Source organism: Oncorhynchus gorbuscha, linkage group LG18, assembly GCF_021184085.1.
Source record: "Oncorhynchus gorbuscha isolate QuinsamMale2020 ecotype Even-year linkage group LG18, OgorEven_v1.0, whole genome shotgun sequence".
Taxonomy (NCBI): domain Eukaryota; kingdom Metazoa; phylum Chordata; class Actinopteri; order Salmoniformes; family Salmonidae; genus Oncorhynchus; species Oncorhynchus gorbuscha.
Window position 1 is genome coordinate 30,121,932 of NC_060190.1, and position 20,410 is coordinate 30,142,341.

The 20,410-nt window shown below is 46.7% G+C and overlaps 1 protein-coding gene across 3 annotated transcripts in view; it reads right to left on the reverse strand.

Moving 5' to 3' along the window:
• Positions 1-20,410, reverse strand: part of LOC124003767 (solute carrier family 12 member 5-like) — a 328,893-nt gene that overhangs the window by 122,751 nt on the left and 185,732 nt on the right. For all 3 annotated transcript variants that reach the window (XM_046312326.1, XM_046312327.1, XM_046312328.1), the window contains exon 2: positions 659-756. In XM_046312326.1, the coding sequence (XP_046168282.1) occupies positions 659-756 (98 nt within the window). The remainder of the gene's footprint in view (positions 1-658; positions 757-20,410) is intronic.

Here is a 20,410-nt window from a genome sequence, read left to right on the forward strand (position 1 = left end):
ATGATGGATTCCCTGCATGATGGAAGATGACGTGATGCAAAAAAAAAGCGGGAAGCAATATGACAAAATTGGGGTGTAAAATATCAAATGTGCAATATGAATACAAGCTACTTAAAACAGTATATATGCAGCAAACCACTCATCATTTCAAATGAGGATCCCTTTGAGAAACAATGTAATACACTTGGCTTTTTGCTTATGAAGGTAAATGGCTTTGTCTCAGTCATTTTCCGTAGCAGTTTGGAACTGTGCTTGTATTAACCTGAGGTGTTCACTCGCCCTTCAAACAGTAATTACCCTCATTAATCGATGCCAGGGCCCTTATTCAATCACTCGCTGATCCGTGAATGTGTGTGTGTGTTTGCGTGTGTCTGCCTACAAACTCCAGTCTCACAGGCAGGACCATACTCTGGTCATCATACAGTTGGCTTTGGTTGCATATGCATGAGTAGGTGTCTGTCCGTCCGTCCGCCCGTCCGTCTGTCTGTGCATTCGTTCCTGCATGTGTGTGTGTGTGTGTGTGTGTGTGTGTGTGTGTGTGTGTGTGTGTGTGTGTGTGTGTGTGTGTGTGTGTGTGTGTGTGTGTGTGTGTGTGTGTGTGTGTGTGTGTGTGTGTGTGTGTGTGTGTGTGTGTGTGTGTGTGTGTATCTATACATACCTCAAACAGAGCCATATGTTTGCCATCGTATTGCTGGCTCTTCTCTGTGGCTTCACTGCTGTTGATGAAAGGGCTGCTCTCCTTGGGGTTCCCATCACCTGACAGAAGAGACACAGAACCATCATCAGATGGGCTGAAATACAATGCATCCCCATTCTATTCAATACCTAAAATGGTCAAATGTTTCTCACGTCTCCCTGTTCTACAATTCGATACCTTAAAAGCGCAATGCGTCATTTGATTCACTACGTCTTTATGAATAAACAGAAGCCGTTGCCCATCAGAGCTTCATTCCCCAAACAAGAGACCCATCACATATGTGATGTCATGTTTTGGGACTGCAAGGCTTTGAGCAAGGCTGATAGCCCCAGTTAAGTGCTCACTTTAAAAAAAAAGTCCACTGGGTTTCACACTCGCTTGCCTGTCAGTCGAACTTGCAAGGACGACCTTCCCTGAAACACATATTTTAATTTACGCTCTGAGCTCCTCTCACCTGGGGTCATGTCTTGGACTGTGCCACGAGTCAAGCTATTTTTAGTGAAAATGCAGCCTGTGCGGTTGACGGTAGTGTACCGCTAACTGCATGCCCCTTCTGTACTCTCTATGGGGGAGTGAAGGAGAGAGTGGGTGATGAGAGACTGAGAGACAGAGAAAGGGAAATGGAAAAAACTGAGAGAGAGAGAGAGAGAGAGAGAGAGAGAGAGAGAGAGAGAGAGAGAGAGAGAGAGAGAGAGAGAGAGAGAGAGAGAGAGAGAGAGAGAGAGAGAGAGAGAGAGAGAGGGAGGCAAAGAGACAGAGAGCTGCGGAAGGAGAATATTAAAAGCAACTGGCGGTACTTCAATTCCAGCTCACGTCGCCCCACACCCAACCAAAAATACCTGCTCTGTTTAAAATGTAGGCCTGTCCATTTAATCCAACATGTTGTGGGTTTTTCAGGGCACGTCATATATTTCCACCCATAGACAATAATATCAGATGTACTCCAGAAGAAAACTGCACACATGCACTGTACTGTACATTAATATACAGGAATCACTACTATGTTGTAAAGAAATCAATGTCCGCACACACATACGAACACAAGGCTTTAGGCCGTTGTAAGACTCCCCTGGGATTCAAAGCCCAGGTCATTTGATCTTTTGCTGAACAGCCTGGCAGCCTTCCTTAGATCATCAAAGAAGAGACAGCTTGAGTCATACTTGAGCAGTGTTGTGCTTGACAGGGTAATACACTCTAAAAGTGAGTGGTCTACAAAACTCTCATATCCTTTATCTCTCCCCCGGCCCATCTCTCCTGATCGTAAATGAATTGGAATTCCAACATCAAAAGGAACCATGATGAATGTATGAAAATAAGTGATGGTCCTCAAAGACATCCTGCCTTTTTTTGTTTTCTTTGACCCTTCTCTAATTATCGTTCGTCAATCTCATCCCGCCATGCAAACTGTAACTATCGCTTAAAGAGGCAGTCAGCAAGTACTTTGTGAACCAAGCTTCGACTCTGGGGGAAGAATACAGTCTGTGTTTAGTACATACCTGAAATGTCATTTCTCAAAAGTCAAATGTCATCAACGGTCCCAAAGACGATGTGTAATAACATTGATGATCTACTCACTATTCCAGATGTCAGTGACAGTATGAACTGGTGCTGCAGCATATGCCCTATGGTATGTCATGTATCATAATATCATCAGTAAATGTTATACTGACATCCCTATGCATATGACATCACAGTGCTTGATTGAAAAACATTCCAATATTCCCAAACTCGGAATGTATGGTATATATACCATTGATTGTGTACTCCCCTTTCCCCATATCTCAGTCACAAAGTAGATATATGAGGAGGCATATACTGTACAAGGTATATCCTATATAATGATATTATCAAAAACGGTGACGTCACAGACAGCGCTATGCAGCAGACGGGTCAGCGGAGTGACTTTCCCATGATTACTTATCAAAAGGTGACAAGGCATCTGGCGCGTCACCACTCGAGAGCATGTTATGTTCCTGGCAGGAGGCTCTTGAAGGTTTCCAGTCACTTGCAGGCCCCTGGAGAATCCCCCCCCCTCTGCATCCTCCCGTCTCCACCCCCCTGCTGCTAGTCAATGTCACCGCTGCTTATTTAACTACATCTTGGTTAAATGGTTCTGTGAGTTGGTGTAAAATGACATTTGAGCAGATTTCAATGATATATATGATGTGGCCATGAGTAGAGAGGGATTCCTAACATTTTGGGCATTTTTTGGGGTGTGTAGTACAATGCCAATATACCACAGCTAAGGGTGGTTCTTAGGCACGACACAAAGCAGAGTGCCTGGATATTGGCCATATACCACAAACCCCCAAAATGCCTTATTGCTTTTTTTTAAACCGGTTTCTAACATGGTCCCTACAAACCCCCACTGTCACAAACCAAATGCTGGGCTAGAAGCAGGGGGATATAATGTGTTCATAAATTCCTTATTACTTTTCTCTTGTTATTTGCCTTGGAGCATCGTAGTGATTATTCAGAAAGAACAGTAGATAAGTATTTTTGTGTCATACCCGTTGATGTTGCGATAGGTATTCCTATTGTTTACGAATGGAACAATTGACAGTCTCCGGAAGTTAGCTTAAGCCTTGAACATCTGAGCTTTCCATTGTACAGTGGGTGATTGTGCTGCGTCGAATGCACAAGCTCAGTGTAGCGCAGCGCAGAAGCTCATATTTTAAGCTTTGCGCAGCTCTTGCACAGATAGAACCCCACGAAATGTGGACAGAGTTTAAGGGGTCTCCTTGAAGGTGAAGAGCCACAAGAGTGAATGTTGACTCTTTCAGAGTGCTAAGCTAACAACGGTAGAGGCCATTTACGGGTGTTTGCTGCTGGGTTTCGGTGTCAATTTCCTCTCAACCCTAGGCAATTGTATTTCGTACAGAGAGGTGCCATGTCCAACATGGAACTGACCCCCATTTCTGGGGTACATGTTAATATTTGCAGTATCCCAAAGTTTTCTTCCCCCACATAGTGCATAGCCAAATGGCTTAATTCATGTGCATTAGCTACCTCATGCACTCATCCCCTCTGGCTCAGCCCAGAGGTGTGCTGCTCACTGCTCATCCTTGTGCCATAATTGAGCTGTGGGTTATCTCGATGCAGTGACCCAGCTTGCTGACATGGTTACAACTGTAGGTATAAGGTGTCCGGTCAGCATTGCTATGCAATCTGTACTGTAGTACTCATGTGGTGCAGATTATAGAGTGTGATTCTAAGGCAGCCATCAGTGCTAACTATTACGGCTCTGCGAAAATGTCAGATCGGTGCCAACCGAAAGCAAAGCAAACCCACACTGTCACTAAACCAACACTGGGCTATTTGAACACACACAAACGGACACATAAAATCATGCCTACACATGCCCACATAGGGCCATAAATAGATATGTAGCTGATCTCTTTCTTTCTTTCCTTCCTTCGATCTCTGTCTCTCTTCTCTCTCTGTCACACACACACACATCCACTGACACACACACTTCATATTGTCATATTGTCACATTTACAATTAACATAGAATGCTACCAATGATAGCAATGCAACAATGTTCTCCTCTCAAACCAACTATTGACAGGACAAAGCAATTTACCCTTGGGAAAACTGAGTATGCACGACATCCCTCCAATTATTATCAATTTGCACTAAGCAGGTGCGCAATCATGACTTTTCATGCAGCCCTGCCACGGAGGTTCCGCCTTTGACACAACTTCAACCGACCAAAAGCTGACGGCAGCCATTTTCTGATCGGCTGGAGACGCAATGGGCAAAAGGACTTTGGCACATTTACGAAGAGAGCTAGGAGAGAGCTATCCTAGCTCTTAGCACGTTGACCAGCGACGTTGTCTTCCCATCATGAACGGGTAGGCATTGTAATTGTTTCTCACGGCTTCGTGCCATACCGCTAGCCGGGCACATCAGCTTTAATTTCTCTTAAGCGCTAGGACTAACCATCAGCTATCTGCCTCAGACACCTGGCAGAAGGATGCTTGTTTGAAAGTCCAAGAAGTTGAATACAAATCGGCAACCCCTCCAAAACTCCATTTGTTTCCTGTCTTTAGATTCTGGCGGTGAGGGTGGGATATGCTACTGCAAGAGAAAACGACGATTCAGATATTATAGGGTCTAAGAATAACACACATTGATTTGTATATTATTCTTTGTTTTTCATTACAGTTTGAATTTGTGATGTTCCTTGTCATTTTATGGCCCGATATTGAAATTTTCATGTGTACATTTAATCGCCACGGGCAAAATGGATACAATACACTATCATTATACCTATTGCATGATTTAACTGACTTGTCTCATATGGTTTGGACCTATACCCTTTTATAATCCCTCTCTGTATCGTGTATAATATTAGTATTAAAGGTATTAAAAAAGCTTTGTGGCCAAATGGCAGTGGAGTGTAGGTGTGTCCCAAATGGCACCCTATTCCCTATATAGTGCACTACTTGACCGGCCCGTTCTTCTTTCCCCAGACTCTCTGCTCCATCAAACAGACTCTGTCAGGCAAGCTGCATCCCCATTGGAGCTTCACGATCATGGTCCTCCAGGTACTTGGCAGCCTGGCAGGCAGGGTTTGGAGAGGAGCAGTCCCTGTTCTGTGCAGTGTAACCACTAGGCAGAGGAACATCACTCCTGCACAGTGACGGCCTAGAGGGCCATGAGTTGCATTAATTGGTGGGCTGTGGAGCTTGACAGGGCTGGAAGGAAGAAGGGAGACAGGGAAAGGAGGATGAGAGAGGGAAGGAGGAAGAAAGAGGGTTTGAACCAATTCCTTATACACTGGTAGAATAATTGCCTGCAGAGCTAAGGTGATTCACACCTCGACTCCTTTACCTTTTTTAAGCTGTGTAATAGGGAGGGAAGAAGAGGGTGGAGGGGGGAGTGGGGGAGAGAGGAGCAAAGCCAGAGAAGAGGAGATTGACATATTTTCATGAGGTCATACATTTAAAATTCACCCTCACTCCCCACATGCCAGTGAACCAATCTCGGAGGAAAATTTCCGCACCGGTGCCAAAGTGATGCCAATTCAGGACGCCGACCCAAAACCTATCACACTTTTATTACACTTGGCACATTTTTGGATAAGGTGCTCCTGACAGAGGAGAAACGAGCTAGGCCCAAATTGAATACTGCGCAAGAGAGAGAGATCCAAACGCCAGGTCTGATGGGGAAAGGGGTCCGTTCGGTCCGGATCAGTTATCCACTTGCCGGGTCTGATCGAAGACGACATCTCGCCTACCGATTTTAATGGAATATGTGCAGGTGTGAATTGCCGCCGCAAATTAGCACCTGAGGCGTATCCTGCCAACTGACCCTTGTCTCCCTTGGCTCCCTTGGCCCAGACAGATTCTTGTCCCAAAATCCCAGATGACAGGACAGTGAGCACACACTCCCAGTTGAACTGTCAACAGCCCTTTTCCCTTGTCTCTGTTGACAGCTGGGAACAAGTAGAGCTCTCGGAGTACTGCCTGTCAGACAGAGAAAACCCATCTCACGGCATGAACCCGGAGAAAATAGCCTACCCTGAAGAGAGATGGGAGGGAAAGGTGTGAAATCACTCCCAGAGGAAAGGGGGGAGAGAGAGAAGTAGGGACTAGGAAAGGGTCCGAGAGAAAGAGAGAGAGAGCATGTAGATGAAGAGAGAGAGGGGAGAGAGCGAGGGAAAGAAAGAAAGAAGTTGAAGAGGCTGAGAGAAATATAGAAACAAAAGACTTAAATACCAAGACAGACATGACAGTGAAGGAGAAAGAGAGAGAGAGGTCCAGCCTATTATGTGAGCATTCTCCAATTCAAACACTCTGTCATCACCATGTTCTTCTTTTGACAGAAGTGGCACATAAAGTGGCACATGAAGAAGTCTAATGTCACTCTTTCACCGTTGCTTCATGGATGCTGTAAGGTTAAAGCCTTTGTGCTCCTCCTCCATTAGTCTTCTTAAAGCTCCCATTTTCTCCCTCTGTTTATAAACTGCACCTTTCATAATACAAAGGCCACTTCACTTCAAAGGGCCCTTTTATGGACCCTGAAACTGTAGCCAAACTGCCTTTACCAGACTATTCAGATTAAACTGGTCCATTCATCACCACTGGCTGAGTTTCCTGACATGTTCAATGAAGTGTGTGTGTGTGTGTGTGTGTGTGTGTGTGTGTGTGTGTGTGTGTGTGTGTGTGTGTGTGTGTGTGTGTGTGTGTGTGTGTGTGTGTGTGTGTGTGTGTGTGTGTGTGTGTGTGTGTGTGTGTGTGTGTGTGTGTGTGTGTGTGTGTGTGTGTGTGTGTGTGTGTGTATGAGACAACAAATCCTAAAATAAGATGATACTGTTTCATCGTATTCACAAAAAGTAGCAGTTGCATATTATCTGTCATGCTTATCGTAGAAGGGTATAAGGCTGGTGATTTTGTTGGCAATGCATTTGGATTGCACACTATTTCCCACACATTTCCTGAACCCAAAAGTTGACATGACAACATCAGAACTCATGTGTATGTAAACGCATACATCCAAAAGACACAGGACACCGCGGTTGAAGGCCTGATAACCAACAATGACGAGACAACAACCTCTCCCTCAACATCAGCAAAACAACGGAGTTGAATGTTGACTTTAGGAATCAGAGGAGGGAACATGCCCCGATCCACATCAACGGGGCTGCAGTAGAAAGAGTCAGCAGTTTTAAGTTCCTTGGCATCCGCATCGCTGAGGACTTGACAGTCCAGTCACAACTTGTGGACTTGTTTACTTGCTGCTGAACGGTTTGTTGCTAACGTTACCTAGCTAGCTGACAACATTATGGTTTTTATTTTCTCATTTTTAATAACCGTTTTACATTTTTCCTTTTTTCATATATTTATTTCGACATGTTTCTGCAGGACCTCCACCAGTCGAAGCTAAGTAGTAACATTAATATTATACAATCTGACTGCAGAAGCTGTACTCATAATATACAGGAGAAATATCGCCTTATGGCGAGGATAACTGTGCTGCAAGCCCAGCTTCAGGGGCATTCGTTAGGCAAACGTAATTTAAGTGTAGGAAAGGATGAAACAGTGTCTGTGCCTCCAATAAGTACAGATATTTTTAAGTGCAGATTTTTAAACGTTTGCAATTGCAAAAAATAACCTGCTTAGACCCAACCAAGGATCATCAAAAGCCGTGCTATAAATTCTCGGACAACCGAAAGATTCCTAAATGCCCTTCCAGACTCCCTCCACCTACCCAAGGACGTTGGAGTACAAAAATCGGTTAACCACCTAACTGAGGAACTTAACTTAATCTTGTGTAATACCCAACCCTTCTTATCTCAGCCTCCAGAATTTATGCTGCAGTAGTTTGTGTCGGGGGCTAGGGTCAGTCTGTTATATCTAGTATTATATATGTTATATCGAGTATTTCTCCTGTCTGATCCAGTGTCCTGTGTGAATTTAAGTATGCTCCCTCTAATTCTCTCTCTCCCTCTCCCTCCCCTCCCCTCCCGGAGGACCTGAGTCCTGGGACCATGCCTCAGGGACTACCTGGCCTGATGACTCATTGCTGTCCCCAGTCCACCTGGTCGTGCTGCTGCTCCAGTTTCAACTGTTCTGCCTGCGGCTATGGAACCCTAACCTGCTCACCGGACTTGCTACCTTGTCCCGGACCTGCTGTTTTCGAATCTCTCTCTCTGCCGAACCTGCTGTCTCTAACTCTGAATGCTCAGCTATGAAAAGCCAACTGACATTTGCTCCTGAGGTGCTGACCTGTTGCACCCTCTACAACCACTGTGATTATTATTATTATTTGACCCTGTTGGTCATTTCTGAACTTTTGAACAACTTGGCCATGTATGGCACAGCCAAAAGAGGAATGGCCACCCCTCAGAGCCTGGTTCCTCTCTAGGTTTCCTCCTAGGTTCCTGCCTTTCTAGGGAGTTTTTCCGAGCTACCGCCCTTCTAAATCTGCATTGCTTTCTGTTTGGGGTTTTAGGCTAGTTTTCTGTATAGCACTTTGTGACATTGGCTGATGTAAAAAGGGCTTTATAAATACATTTACTTGATTGATTGACATGGACCAACAACACCACCACTCTTGTGTAAGAGGGCGCAACATCATCTCTACCTTCAAAGGCGGCTGAAGAATTTTGGCATGCCACCCCGCGTCCTGTCCAAATACTACCGCTGCACCATCAAGAATGTATTGACCGGTTGCATCACAGCCTGGTACTGGAATTGCAAGTCCCTCCACTGGGACCTTACTCCTACCCATCCAGGACATCAACTTGAAACGGTGCCTGTGGAAGGCCTGTAGCATCACCAAGTATCCCAGACACTCCAGCCATAAAATGTTCACTCGCTCGGGCAGCATGAGGTCTGATACCAACAGGCTCAGAGACCGTTTCTATCTACAAGTCATCAGACAGCTGAACACTTGAACTGGACTGACCACCTGCACGGACTCTCCACACCTTAGCACACATGCACTCACTCACGCACACACCCATACAGATATACACTCATCCACATACGCACAGGCACACACATTCACATTACACACACATCGCAACTGCTGCTTCCAGACTCATATTGCCAAATACTGCACAGAGTAAAAACGTTCACCCAATCCCCCTTTCCCCAAAACACGTGTAAATATTGGACAAAAAATGGTAGCTTCCTGTATTATACTTATGCTAAAATGTTTATTCTATTCAACTGAGCAAATGTAAAAAATAAAATAATTACCCTATTTTTCTCCTCCAATTGGTAGTTACAGTATGGACTAGGGAGAGGCGAAGGTCAAGAGCCGTGTGTCCTCCGAAACACAACCCGGCCAGGCTTCTTGACACAATGCACTCTTAAGACGGAAGTCAGCCGTACCAATGTGTCGGAGGAAACACCGTACAACTGGCGACCGTGTCAGCATGCATGTGGCCGGCTGCGACACAGCCCGGTAATCAAACCAGGATCTGTAGTGACGCAGCTAGCAATGTGAAGCGGTGCCTTAGACCGCTGGGCCGCTCTGGAGGCCCTACTGAGCATTTTCTTTACGTTCGTACTCTTATCTTATTATTTCTTATTGTTGTTGCATTGTCAAGAAGGGACTTGCAAGTAAGCATGTAATTGGACGGTGTATACAATGTGTATCCTGTGCACACAACTAATGAAACTTGAAACTACAGTCAGGAGTTCTGCAGTAAACGGTGCAGATACAACACCAAGGCGCATGTGTCAGCTACAACATCCAATTCACCTACAAAACCCTCACAATTCCCCCCTTTTAACGCATTGCCACCAAGACTGTTGAGAATGACTATGCAAAGCATTCACAAGCACTGCATAAATACCACTTAAGCATTCATAAATAAATGCTCACTGTAAGGGACCATTCGTTTGTACCGTACGTTCAGTTACAGCAATCTGCCACATTAGAGCAAACTCCATATCTATTTTGGTGGTTTCATTCAGTACACACGAATGCTTGTGGGGTGCTTATGAATGTCTCAAGCATTGCGTATGAACTCATTACATTGTACAACACAGAAACAAGTACCAGAAAACGAAACTTCCTCAACCCGAGGCTACTGCTACGTTACATTACATGCACCAATCTACCCAATGTCCCTAGTCAGAAACAAGGGAGAAAGGCAAACTAACTAGCGAGTAAGCGTGAGGAGTTTTCTCCAACTCCTTACTTCTTTTGATTACAATCTGTGTGAGAGAGACTTGGAGCAGCCCCTAGCCTAGGTGGACTAGTATTGGGATATTTGAAAGACCTGGGCTGCGTTCAAATCGGGACCCTACAACATAGTGTGCTACTTTTGACCAGAGCCCTAGTGTACAAAATAGGGAAAAGGGTTCCATTTGGGACATACCTGGTTGGTCTCAGGAAAGGACAGAGTTTCTGCTTGTTGAGAGCAGAGAGCTGTATCTATGTGTCTGGGGCTGTTGTGTCCTGGTGGACGCTGGTGGACTGAGAGTGTCTTCTTTTGTCTGCCTTAAATTGCACATACACTACAGTACATATGCACCCACAAGCATAACACACACACCCAGACCAGCAACATAAACACACACACATACACATTTTTACACGCATAATATGCTGCTCTACTCTGATCTGTATTGTAGTCTTATTATATATTCTGATGCCTAGTCCTGCCTTCATGTACATGTCTACCTCAAACACCTCATACCCCTGCACATTGATCTGGTACTGGTACTTCCTGTATATAGCTGCATTCTTGTGTATTTTATTCCTCTTGTGTTACTATTTGACTTTTTATTATAATTTTTTAACTCTGTATTGTTGGGCTTGTTGTATTTGAAGCATGTGACACTTTTTTTAAACTTTTAAAATCATAATCAACTAGTTACAAACTAGTTACAAACACCAGGTTTTTTTACCAACTCTTACAGTCAAAAACCGTTAACAGTTTGAATGTACAACTTTTTGCAGTGCATGTATTCTAAATACTAAGTTCTTGATTATCTAATAGTGATGTGTCTTGAATCTTAAGTTCCTCCGTTTTTAGTGGTGAGGGATTTGTTCTGCATGTCCACACCCAATCTTTTTAGCCTAGTTGACTGACAGCGGGTGGAGACAGCCGAGCTGAACATGATTTCAGACACCCTGTCAGCAGACAAGCCTGCAGTGGTTGATGTGACAGCTGATGTGTGTGCTCGTGCATGTGTGTGTGTGTGTGTGTGTGTTAGTGTGCCCAGCAAGCCTCCCAGGATAACATATATATAAAAAACTATCACGGATTACAACGGGAAAACAAGCCATGAGATGTCCAGTGACGTGAGCCTACCAGACGAGCTAAATACCTTATATGCTCGCTTCGAGGCTAGCAACACTGAACCATGCATGAGAACACCAGCTGTTCTGGACGACTGTGTGATCACACTCTCCGTAGACGATGTGAGTAAGACCTTTAAACAAGGTCAACATTCACAAGGCCGCAGGGCCAGAATAATTACCAAGATGCATACGCAGAGCATGAGCTGTTGAATTTTACCCCTTTTTCTCCCCAATTTCATAGTATCCAATTGTTTTAGTAGCTACTATCTTGTCTCATCGCTACGGGCTCGGGAGAGACGAAGGTTGAAAGTCATGCGTCCTCCGATACACAACCCAACCAAGCCGCACTGCCAGCCGCACCAATGTGTCGGAGGAAACACCGTGCACCTGGCAACCTTGGTTAGTGCGCACTGCGCCCGGCCCGCCACAGGAGTCGCTGGTGCAAGATGAGACAAGGACATCCCTACCGGCCAAGCCCTCCCTAACCTTGACGACGCTAGGCCAATTGTGCGTCGCCCCACGGACCGCCCAGTCGCGGCCAGTTACGACTGAGCCTGGCGCGAACCCAGAGTCTCTGATGGCACAGCTGGCGCTGCAGTACAGCGCCCTTAACCACTGCAACACCCGGGAGGTCACTGACATTTTCAACCCCTTCCTGATCCAGTCTGTAATACCTACATGTTTCAAGCAGATCACCATAGCCCCTGTGCCCAAGAACACCAAGGTAACCTGTCTAAATGACTATCGCCCCTTGGAACTCAGATCTGTAGCCATGAAATCAGAAAGATGGCGCCAGAGGGGATGGCTGCCGTCTTATCGGCTCATTAACGAACCATGCTATTTTGTTTGTTTTTTCACGTTGTTCGAAAGTTGTTTTGTACATAATCTTTTATGACCGAAAAAGAGCTGTAACTGCGATTACTCAACAACAAGTTATTTCTTCAATGAGTCGGATGGGAAGGAGATACTACAGACACCCGACCAGGCCCAGATCCCCGGCATTCGCTGGAGCAGGAAACATGTGCCATGTGAGGATCAGGCAACGAGTGCTTAATCTGCCTTTGCCTTCCGTCCTGCTAGCTAATGTTCAAACGCTGGAAAATAAATGGGACGAACTGAAAACATGTATATTCTACCAACGGAACATTAAAAACTGTAATATCTTATGTTTCACCGAGTTGTGGCTGAACGACGACATTAAGAACATACAGCTGGCAGATTATACACTCTATCGGCATAATAGAACAGCAGCCTCTGGTAAGACATGGGGCTGGGGCCTATGCATATATGTAAACAACAGCTGGTGCATGAAATCTAAGGAAGTCTCAAGGTTTTGCTCGCCTGAGGCGGAGTATCTCATGATAAGCTGTAGACCACACTATCTTGGTGGGGTGGCAGATATCTAAGTGGTTAGAGCATTGGGCCAGTAACTGAAAGGTTACTAGATCGAATCCCCGAACTGACAAGGTAAAAATCTGTCGTTCTGCCCCTGGATAAGGCAGTTAACCCACTGTTCCTAGGCTGTCATTGTAAATAAGAATTTGTTCTTAACTGACTTGCCTAGGTTAAAAAAATTCTACAGAGAGAGATTTCATCTGCATTTTTCGTAGGTGTCTACATACCACCACAGACTGATGTTGGCACTAAAATCGCACTCAATGAGCTGTATACTGCCATAATCAAACAGGAAAACGCTTATCCAGAGGCAGCCATCCTAGTGGCCGGGGACTTTAATGCAGGGAAACTTAAATCAGTTTGATCTCATTTCTATCAGCATGTTAAATGTGCAACCAGAAAGGAAAGAATTCTAGAACGCTTTTACTCCACACACAGAGACGCATACAAAGCTCTACCTAGCCCTCCATTTGGCAAATCTGACCATAATTCTATCCTCCTGATTCCTGCTTACAAGCATAATAAAGCAGGAAGCACCAGTGTCTCGGTCTATAAAAACGTGGTCAGATGAAGCAGATGCTAAACTACAGGACTGCTTTGCTAGCACAGACTGAAATATGTTCTGGGGTTCTTCCAATGGCATTGAGGAGTATACGCTGCACCGGCTAGATAGAACAGCACACTCTGGTAAGACGAGGTGGGCGGTCTGTGTATATTTGTAAACAACAGTTGGTGCAACGAAATCTAAGGAAAGCTCTAGATATTGCTCGCCTGAAGTAGAGTATCTCATAATAAGCTGTAGACCACACTATTTGCCAAGATAGATTCCATTTATATTTTTCCTGGCTGTTTATGTCATGCAGGTGAACGAGGACCCAAACGCGACTTAACAGAAACAGAGTTTATTAATGTTCAAAACGGAATAACAGAAATCCTCTAGATTGTAGAGGGGAAAACAACTGGAGAAGCGGCCACAGACTGCAGGTCGCTTCGGGTAGGCGCAGGCCGTAGTCGACTGAGACACCTGCTCACACGCAGCGTCTGATGAAGGCACAAAACACGACAGGACAGGGTGATACACAATCACGGCAAAAACACGACAGGACAGGGCGAAACGCAATCACAGCATGGTGAATACAATACAAGGAACCGACGGAACAGGAACGGATCACAAAGGAATAAATAGGGACTCTAATCAGGGGAAAGGATCGGGAACAGGTGTGGGAAGACTAAATGATGATTAGGGGAATAGGAACAGCTGGGAGCAGGAACGGAACGACAGAGAGAAGAGAGAGCGAGAGAGTGAGAGAGGGAGGGGGAGAGAGAGGATAGAACCAAACAAGACCAGCAGAGGGAAACGAATAGCATGGGGAGCACAGGGACAAGACATGACAATAAATGACAAACATGACAGTACCCCCCACTCACCGAGCGCCTCCTGGCGCACTCGAGGAGGAATCCTGGCGGCAACGGAGGAAATCATCGATGAGCGAACGGTCCAGCACGTCCCGAGACGGAACCCAACTCCTCTCCTCAGGACCGTAACCCTCCCAATCCACTAGGTATTGGTGACCCCGTCCCCGAGAACGCATGTCCATAATTTTATGTACCTTGTAAATAGGTGCGCTCTCGACAAGGACGGGAGGGGGGAGGGAAGACGAACGGGGTGCGAAGAAAGGGCTTAACACAGGAGACATGGAAGACAGGATGGACGCGACGAAGATGTCGCGGAAGAAGCAGTCGCACAGCGACAGGATTGACGACCTGGGAGACACGGAACGGACCAATGAACCGCGGAGTCAACTTACGAGAAGCTGTCGTAAGAGGAAGGTTGCGAGTGGAAAGCCACACTCTCTGGCCGCAACAATACCTTGGACTCTTAATCCTGCGTTTATTGGCGGCTCTCACCGTCTGTGCCCTGTAACGGCAAAGTGCAGACCTCACCCTCCTCCAGGTGCGCTCACAACGTTGGACAAACGCTTGAGCGGAGGGAACGCTGGACTCGGCAAGCTGGGATGAGAACAGAGGAGGCTGGTAACCCAGACTACTCTGAAACGGAGATAACCCGGTAGCAGACGAAGGAAGCGAATTGTGAGCGTATTCTGCCCAGGGGAGCTGTTCTGCCCAAGACGCAGGGTTTCTGAAAGAAAGGCTGCGTAGTATGCGACCAATCGTCTGATTGGCCCTCTCTGCTTGACCGTTAGACTGGGGATGAAACCCGGAAGAGAGACTGACGGACGCACCAATCAAACGACAGAACTCCCTCCAAAACTGTGACGTGAATTGCGGACCTCTGTCTGAAACGGCGTCTAACGGGAGGCCATGAATTCTGAATACATTCTCAATAATGATTTGTGCCGTCTCCTTAGCGGAAGGAAGTTTAGCGAGGGAATGAAATGTGCCGCCTTAGAGAACCTATCGACAACCGTCAGAATCACAGTCTTCCCCGCAGACAAAGGCAGACCGGTAATGAAGTCTAAGGCAATGTGAGACCATGGTCGAGAAGGAATGGGGAGCGGTCTGAGACGACCGGCAGGAGGAGAGTTACCCGACTTAGTCTGCGCGCAGTCCGAACAGGCAGCCACGAAACGGCGCGTGTCACGCTCCTGAGTCGGCCACCAAAAGCGCTGGCGAATAGACGCAAGAGTGCCTCGAACACCGGGATGACCCGCTAACTTGGCAGAGTGAGCCCACTGAAGAACAGCCAGACGAGTGGAAACAGGAAACGAAAAGGAGGTTACTAGGACAAGCGCGCGGCGACGCAGTGTGCGTGAGTGCTTGCTTAACCTGTCTTTCAATTCCCCAGACTGTTAACCCGACAACACGCCCATAAGGAAGAATCCCCTCGGGATCAGTAGAAGCCACAGAAGAACTAAACAGACGGGATAAGGCATCAGGCTTGGTGTTCTTGCTACCCGGACGGTAAGAAATCACAAACTCGAAACGAGCGAAAAACAACGCCCAACGAGCTTGACGGGCATTAAGTCGTTTGGCAGAACGGATGTACTCAAGGTTCTTATGGTCTGTCCAAACGACAAAAGGAACGGTCGCCCCTCCAACCACTGTCGCCATTCGCCTAGGGCTAAGCGGATGGCGAGCAGTTCACGGTTACCCACATCATAGTTGCGCTCAGATGGCGACAGGCGATGAGAAAAATAAGCGCAAGGATGAACCTTATCGTCAGACTGGAAGCGCTGGGATAGAATGGCTCCCACGCCTACCTCTGAAGCGTCAACCTCGACAATGAATTGTCTAGTGACGTCAGGAGTAACGAGGATAGGAGCGGACGTAAAACGTTCTTTTAGAAGATCAAAAGCTCCCTGGGCGGAACCGGACCACTTAAAACACGTCTTGACAGAAGTAAGAGCTGTGAGAGGGGCAGCAACTTGACCGAAATTACGAATGAAACGCCGATAGAAATTAGCGAAACCTAAAAAGCGCTGCAACTCGACACGTGACCTTGGAACGGGCCAATCACTGACAGCTTGGACCTTAGCGGAATCCATCTGAATGCCTTCAGCGGAAATAACGGAACCGAGAAAAGTAACGGAGGAGACATGAAAAGAGCACTTCTCAGCCTTTACGTAGAGACAATTCTCTAAAAGGCGCTGTAGAACACGTCGAACGTGCTGAACATGAATCTCGAGTGACGGAGAAAAAATCAGGATATCGTCAAGATAGACAAAAACAAAATGTTCAGCATGTCTCTCAGAACATCATTAACTAATGCCTGAAAAACAGCTGGCGCATTGGCGAGACCGAACGGCAGAACCCGGTACTCAAAATGCCCTAACGGAGTATTAAACGCCGTTTTCCACTCGTCCCCCTCTCTGATGCGCACGAGATGGTAAGCGTTACGAAGGTCCAACTTAGTAAAGCACCTGGCTCCCTGCAGAATCTCGAAGGCTGATGACATAAGGGGAAGCGGATAACGATTCTTAACCGTTATGTCATTCAGCCCTCGATAATCCACGCAGGGGCGCAGAGTACCGTCCTTCTTCTTAACAAAAAAACCCCGCCCCGGCCGGAGAGGAAGAAGGCACTATGGTACCGGCGTCAAGAGACACAGACAAATAATCCTCGAGAGCCTTACGTTCGGGAGCCGACAGAGAGTATAGTCTACCTCGAGGAGGAGTGGTCCCCGGAAGGAGATCAATACTACAATCATACGACCGGTGAGGAGGAAGGGAGTTGGCTCGGGACCGACTGAAGACCGTGCGCAGATCATGATATTCCTCCGGCACTCCTGTCAAATCGCCAGGTTCCTCCTGAGAAGTAGGGACAGAAGAAACGGGAGGGATGGCAGACATTAAACACTTCACATGACAAGAAACGTTCCAGGATAGGATAGAATTACTAGACCAATTAATAGAAGGATTATGACATACTAGCCAGGGATGACCCAAAACAACAGGTGTAAACGGTGAACGGAAAATCAAAAAAGAAATAGTCTCACTGTGGTTACCAGATACTGTGAGGGTTAAAGGTAGTGTCTCAAATCTGATACTGGGAAGATGACTACCATCTAAGGCGAACATGGGCGTAGGCTTATCTAACTCTCTGAAAGGAATGTCATGTTTCCGAACCCATGCTTCGTCCATGAAACAACCCTCAGCCCCAGAGTCTATCAAGGCACTACATGTAGCGCCCGAACCGGTCCAGCGTAGGTGGACCGACAAAGTAGTACAGGACTTTGATGGAGAGACTTGAGTAGTTGCGCTCACCTGTAGCCCTCCGCTTACAGATGAGCTCTGGCTTTTACTGGACATGAATTAACGAAATGTCCAGCAACTCCACAATAGAGACACAGGCGGTTGGTGATCCTCCGTTCCCTCTCCTTATTCGAGATGCGAATCCCTCCCAGCTGCATGGGCTCAGTCTCAAAGCCAGAGGGGGGAGATGGTTGCGATGCGGAGCAGGGAAACACCGTTGATGCGAGCTCTCTTCCACGAGCCCGGTGACGAAGATCTACCCGTCGTTCTATGCGGATGGCGAGAGCAATCAAAGAGTCCACATCTGAAGGAACCTCCCGGGAGAGAATCTCATCCTTAACCACAGCGTGGAGTCCCTCCAGAAAACGAGCGAGCAGCGCCGGCTCGTTCCACTCACTAGAGGCAGCAAGAGTGCGAAACTCAATGGAATAATCCGTTATGGACCGTTCACCTTGGCATAAGGAAGCCAGGGCCCTAGAAGCCTCCCCACCAAAAACTGAACGGTCAAAAACCCGAATCATCTCCTCTTTAAAGTTCTGGAAATCGTTAGAGCAAACAGCCCTTGCCTCCCAGATAGCTGTGCCCCATTCTCGAGCCCGGCCAGTAAGGAGTGAAATGACGTAAGCAACCCGAGCTCTCTCTCTAGAGTATGTGTTGGGTTGGAGAGAGAACACAATCTCACACTGCGTGAGAAAGGAGCGGCACTCAGTGGGCTGCCCGGAGTAGCAAGGTGGGTTATTAACCCTAGGTTCTGGAGGCTCGGCAGGCCAGGAAGTAACAGGTGGCACGAGACGTAGACTCTGGAACTGTCCAGAGAGGTCGGAAACCTGAGCAGCCAGGTTCTCCACGGCCTGGCGAGCAGCGGACAATTCCTGCTCGTGTCTGCCGAGCATGGCTCCTTGGATCTCGACGGCAGTGTAACGAGCGTCTGAAGTCGCTGGGTCCATTCCTTGGTCGGTTCCTTCTGTCATGCAGGTGAACGAGGACCCAAACGCGACTTAACAGAAACAGAGTTTATTAATGTTCAAAACGGAATAACAGAAATCCTCTAGATTGTAGAGGGAAAACAACTGGAGAAGCGGCCACAGACTGCAGGTCGCCCCGGGTAGGCGCAGGCCGTAGTCGACTGAGACACCTGCTCACACGCAGCGTCTGATGAAGGCACAAAACACGACAGGACAGGGTGATACACAATCACGGCAAAAACACGACAGGACAGGGCGAAACGCAATCACAGCATGGTGAATACAATACAAGGAACCGACGGAACAGGAACGGATCACAAAGGAATAAATAGGGACTCTAATCAGGGGAAAGGATCGGGAACAGGTGTGGGAAGACTAAATGATGATTAGGGGAATAGGAACAGCTGGGAGCAGGAACGGAACGACAGAGAGAAGAGAGAGCGAGAGAGTGAGAGAGGGAGGGGGAGAGAGAGGGATAGAACCAAACAAGACCAGCAGAGGGAAACGAATAGCATGGGGAGCACAGGGACAAGACATGACAATAAATGACAAACATGACAGTTTATTTACAACCACAGATGCTGGCACTAAGCCCACAATCAGTCAGCTGTATAAGGATATAAGCAAACAGGAAACCGCTCACCCAAAGGCAGCACTCCTAGTGGCCGGGGACTTTTAATGCAGGGAAACTTAAATCAGTTTTACCTCATTTCTATCAGCATGTTAAATGCGCAAACAGAGGGAAAATCATTCTTGATCACCTTTTTGCACACAGAGCCACTGATAAAATAATGTATAAGTTTACAGATAATGATTAAATAATTCTACCCTGAAACTTAACCATTAGGGATTATAGGTTATGTAGCATGTATAAGGAATATTAAAAATATTAAACATAAGTCCAACTAGGCTGGACTGGGAAAGAGAGGAATGTGTGTGTGTCTGTGCCTAAGAAAACACAGAGAACAATTCATCTGTGTTTGAACCGACCCGGCTAGAACTGATAGGACATGGAGTACCCCTCCGGGTTTCCCTAATCTCGGGGGAATGGAACTGTCGGCTGGGTAGTGATATACAGTGGTGAGAACTCTGGGGAAGAAGATACATCTCCTATTGTTCGTGTGCATGTGTGTGCATAAGTAAGGAGCATGGTATAAACTGGATGTCTTTGTATAATGAACTGGAGAGTGTGCTCGTGAATAAACATTTTGTCTATTGTAAGCTGGGAATTCAGTCTATTTCATTTAAACTTGAACCTTAACAAACTCTGGGTTGCAGACCGAGAAGATTAATTGAAATGTATGAACATTGATAACAAAATTCCATATTATCCGCATACAAAGCTCTTCCTCGCCCTATATGTCATGCAGGTGAAAGAGGACCCAAAAGCGACTTAACAGAAACAGAGTTTATTTAAATCCAAACAGGGAATAACAAAAATCCTCTAGTCTGTAGAGGGGAATAACTAGAGAAGCGGCCACAGACTGCAGGTCGCTTCGGGTAGGCGCAGGCCGTAGTTGATAGAGCCACCTGCTCACACGCAGCATCTGATGAAGGCAAAAAACACGACAGGACAGGGCGAAACACAATCACAGCATGGTGAATACAAAACAAGGAACCGACGGGACAGGAACGGATCACAAAGGAATAAATAGGGACTCTAATCAGGGGAAAGGATCGGGAACAGGTGTGGGAAGATTAAATGATGATTAGGGGAATAGGAACAGCTGGGAGCAGGAACGGAACGATAGAGAGAAGAGAGAGCGAGAGAGTGAGAGAGGGAGGGGGAGAGAGAGGAATAGAAGGAGGGAAAGAACCAAATAAGACCAGCAGAGGGAAACGAATAGCATGGGGAGCACAGGGACAAGA